The sequence below is a fragment of the Anneissia japonica genome, unplaced genomic scaffold (assembly GCF_011630105.1).
Source record: "Anneissia japonica isolate Jap-2015-1 unplaced genomic scaffold, ASM1163010v1 scaffold17412_len611537_cov169, whole genome shotgun sequence".
Classification (NCBI taxonomy): Eukaryota; Metazoa; Echinodermata; class Crinoidea; order Comatulida; family Comatulidae; genus Anneissia; species Anneissia japonica.
Genome location: NW_022695890.1, coordinates 392,569 through 397,586, shown reverse-complemented (window position 1 = coordinate 397,586; position 5,018 = coordinate 392,569). Strand labels below are relative to the sequence as shown.

At 33.9% G+C, this 5,018-nt stretch overlaps 1 protein-coding gene across 1 annotated transcript in view; it reads right to left on the bottom strand.

Moving 5' to 3' along the window:
* Positions 1–5,018, bottom strand: part of LOC117101601 (synaptotagmin-17-like) — a 24,655-nt gene that overhangs the window by 5,829 nt on the left and 13,808 nt on the right. The window contains exon 2 of the mRNA XM_033241592.1: positions 3,637–4,458. Within this exon, the coding sequence (XP_033097483.1) occupies positions 3,637–4,458 (822 nt within the window). The remainder of the gene's footprint in view (positions 1–3,636; positions 4,459–5,018) is intronic.

Sequence of the window (5,018 nt, the reverse complement as noted above, 5' to 3'; positions counted from 1 at the left end):
TAAATCTTACATTAGAGGCCTATACTCTCCAGAACACACTGTACATAGATATTATTGCGAAGCTTATTTAATGCGCAACATAACATAACAATAGGTGGCGCTATTTACGCTATTGGCTCCGAGTCATAATCAAGTGCGACTGCATTGGTCGTCATTTAATTCGTTCAACTTTTGACATTCTTAATTTTTTCTTCAAACAAAATTTGTGTTATTCAATATATAATCTAAGAGATTAAGTTTACAGGCTTTATCCCCCATAGTAATAATCTCATTACTCTAGTGTATATAATGTAAATCCTGCAATGACATTTACAGTCCCTGAACTAAAGCAACGTTCGCTATATCTTTGTGTTACTGTATTCAGTTTCTTTTTATCTGTTTTTAATCTAACTGCTAATGTATCTGACCACTTAATGTTAAAAAAACCAAAAAAAAAATGTCAGCAATAATATAATACGATGTATATTATAATTAACTTAATACCGTATACATCACGTAAACTGATGGAATAAATGCTACTTTCGGAGTAATTTTAATATCTTCTATAAACGAATGATTTCACACTTGTTTAACGATTTTTTTTACTGCTGCCTAGGGGGTGGGGGAGTGGTCTACAAACAAAATGTTGCCGAAATGACAAAAAAAAAACAAAAAAACGTTTTATTGTTTAGAGGATCGCATTACCTAAGCGTATATCGTCAATAAAAAGGAGAGCAACATGTAATTGTGACGTAATTTGCGTACGGCATTTAATTACAGTCTCGAGATATTTTTTTTTGTAATAATAAAAAAAAAAAAACCACGTTGAAATATACATAGGCCTACCGCTCCACTCAGCGTCTCCGTTTAATTCAAATAGAAGACTTTGTAGGCCTATTATGAAATTTCTATTATGCTTTCATTCAATTAGAGAGAACGCGGCGGGTCTTCAACTGAATCATTTACAAAGACACAGAAGGATTACACTTAGTTTTCTTGCATAATTCAGTACTTTCTTCAGTTTTGATAACAGCAATATCATTTAGGATGATGATGACGATGAAGATGATGATAATACAGGATGATGATTAATGATAATGATGTTGATGACGACGAAGACGACGATGATAATAAGGATGATGGTGATGATGATGTTGAATGTGATGATGATGGTGATAATTATGATAATGGTAACAATGGTACTGTTGATATATAGAAATTTAACAATCATCACGTAAAATATTTCTTTCTTATTAATCTTTCGACTTATCATTATTATTTATAATAGGCCTACTTCTTTAAATACAAGTAGATGAATGAAATGATAGGCGTATGTGTCAAATATGTACACCTTTAATGTTTATATCCATACCATTGGATTTACAAAATTAATTTTTGCGAATTCACTTCCTGAGTTTGCAATATTATCAGCTTATTATAAATACATTTTCACAGAAGTTACGAATATTCACTCTGTAGGTGCCGGTGAGATGTTCTTTAACATCCTCTTCGATAAGCTGGCTAGAGTGTCGTATAGACTGTTGTCTGTCTCCCTTTGACATTTAAAGCCAATCGCGCTGTGTGATATTTTAAATTACCCGTCGGTAAGTCATATTTTCTCGTCTTTATTCATAATTTACTAAGTCTTGTGGCAGTTATTGAATCATTCATATCTCACATATAATAGCATAACCTTCGAAGAGATGCACCGGGTGTTCAAAGCAGCTTCTTAGAAAAACCTGAAATTTATACTAGACTAATGGAGAATATAATAAATGATGGTGGTGTCAAAATTAATTATGACCCGAATTTCTTTCTGTGTTTTGAAGAGTTTAGTTATATATGGTTTTATTTTCATTATATATGGTTTTTTTTTGGCCTGATTTCCAGAGTGTAACACAAACAGAAAATATTTTAAGAATTAACATACAATCACTTGCTTGTATTCGGCTTGTAAACGACTGTGTTGGTAATGTATATAATAGGCCTAGTGATGATGATAACAATTATTATATTTTTACAATAACAAAACTAATAAGATAACCATCGTTATTTATAAAATTATAATTATAATTATAATAATAATAATAATAATAATTATTATTATTATTATTATTATTATTAATTATTATTAATATTACCATCATTATTGTTGTGTTTATCATTATATACATATATATTATTATTACTATTAATATCGTTATTATTGTAATAGTAGTAGTAGTAGTAGGCCTAGTAGTAACAGCAGCTGCAACAGTAGTCGCGGTGGTGGGGTGGTCGTGATAAGTATAAATAGTAATATTATGTAAGTTTAGATTTTTGTCACTACAGTATTGACAACAAAAAAACAATATTGTTGAAAACGAAACATTAGTTAGCGAAACAAACACCATGCTAAATTAAAAATAAATCTCTAATAAAAAAAAAAAGTTATATGTCGAATGACTTGAGTGAGGATGGCAATATCATATCACTTAATTTCTGTAGATTAAGCTTTCCATGGGAATGTCACGAAGCGCAGACTTATAAAAAAAAAACGTTGATTGATGGCACACTGAACAAAAATCCATGTAAAACCATCCGTAATCAATTTTCTAAATAACTAGAAAATTTGATGGGCATCGAACGAAATTATCATCAGTTTTAAATTTGTTGTTTGTGTTATAGCATACCATATCTCATCTCTTTATACTGACAATGTTTATTACGGTAGTATTTTTTTAAACTTTATAAATAAATTATTTCTGATCGATATACCAATTTTGACGTGACGGACTTTTTGGGAAGGTCACAAGTTTACCCAACATCAGAGCGTTGTTCACATTGTGAACGTGGAACTCATGATGGCGGTGATGAAGATGAAATGGCGATGGGAACAACGACGACGACGATGATGATGATGATGATGATGATGATGATGATAATGATGACGATAAGCATAATAATGATGGTGACGACGATAAGAGTGATGGTGTTGAGGATGATGATGACGACGTCAACCACGATGATGATGATAATGATTATGATTATGCAGACGACGATGAAGATGATGATGATTGTAATTGAATTTGCAAATAAGGCAAGTACTACATCATGCTTTGGTTTCATTATTATTATTTTCAAAAATGATAAATATGGATGATGCTAATAATATGTCCACACTTGAACGATAATCAGTCCCACGAAACAAATTGACCTACTGGCACTAATCAAAATGGAGCTACAGAGATTTTACGCGATGTTGAATAATCAGTGTTAGTAAATTAATGCATGTCGATCGTCACCCACGCGATTTTTGCGCGTTAAATACAATTTCATATGATCGGTAATGGACATCACTAAGCCCCGTCCCTTGGATAAATAATAATAATATATAAATTTTTTTTATAAACAAATAAACGAGAAATGTGAATCAAGGGAGGAACAATGTTCCTGTAGAAGGTTTGGCAATTGTTCAAAACGACAGCATAAACATACGTAAACGCATGTGTTTGTGGGACATGCGCGTATTCTTGGGCATGTTTTGATTGTTCAGTTGTTAGGTTTCTGTGCCTTGCCAGAAAGATCCGTACATCATCAGGACGGAAGAGTAACAAATCATTGTGAGTTTATGGTTTTTCAGCATTTATACGCAATGCGGCGGTTGTTTCATCTTACCTGTGCGCTTGGCTGGAGTGCCTTCCAAATATACGCGCCTTTCATCAGATTTATGCCGTCCAAAGGCAATGTATATTGACCAATAACGCAATGTCTTGAATATTTATCGAAGTCCTGCACAGATAGGCGTAGTAGTCGTCGTTGTGCTTCTCTATACGCAAGATCAAAACGAAAACTTTCGTCAAAATCCGGAGCCTGAGTCTTTGGTTTAACGGCTGTCTGTCTGGAATTTATTTGATCAGGTAAAAGAGACACCTTGACGTATGGATTTGAATGTGCTAGATCAATTTTATCCGGGTCATAAGCAACCGGTGGTGGCAGGTCACGTGCTTTTACAACCCTGACCAATAACTGTTCATTTGTAAAATCGTATCGAACCCCAAAATGAATCTTGCCGAGGTGCTGACTCTCTGGACTGTCTTCGTCTTCAGGAACCCCGTAAAGTTTTGGTTCGATCTGGGCATCAGAAAGCTGGTGAAATTCCGCCCCGAAGCGCCTTGTAGGCGTCCTTGGCTGGACAATTTCAGAGTTCGTCGTCGGTGACCAAAATTCAATGGGTTTCATATCAATTACCGGTATGGGGATACTGCTTCGGCGATCGGAAGATGACCGTCGAGAATCGGCATTCGAGGAACGCCGAGAGCTGGCCGAAGGGTATCTGATTGTGCGGTAAGGCTGTTCGGCGCATATTGGGAAATTGTCACTGTCACTGGAGTCGGCAAACGCGTCATCAAGCGGCGAGAAACAATCACATGGGCAACATAAGCAAGACGACGGTTGGCAACAGATAAACTGACTGAACTTTGTTAGAATACTCGCTTCCTGAAATGATATTAAACAATCAATGTTAATTTTTATTATCATTATTCAAATTCAAATAATTCAAATAAACATTTTTTCTTCACAAGATATAATAACAAATGATAAAATTAAACAACCGGATTTCATTAGAAAGAAGAATTGTGTGAAAGAGAGAACTGCTCAAAAAGTACACTCCAAATGAGAAATAGACAAAAAGAAAGACCATTTATCAAGTGACACTTGTAGCGAGCGACACATATAATTACGAAAGCATAAGTGTCATTAATTATAAATTAATGGACATTCATGGGTGTAATTGTCATATTTTCGGACAAACATAACCTAGTTGCACCATATTGTGCTACAATGAATTAACACATTTTTTTTAATTAAATTGTTGGTGGTTTTGTTTTCTTCTTCATTATTACTGAACCTAGTTTCAATTAAATATAAATACAATATTCAATAAGTTCAATAATACAAAGAGAATATTTAAACCAAAACCGTCTGTGGTGTTGCGAACGTTAACATTCTTTCTTGTATTGGCTATCAATTCAATGGATAGATAGATTGGGGGTGGC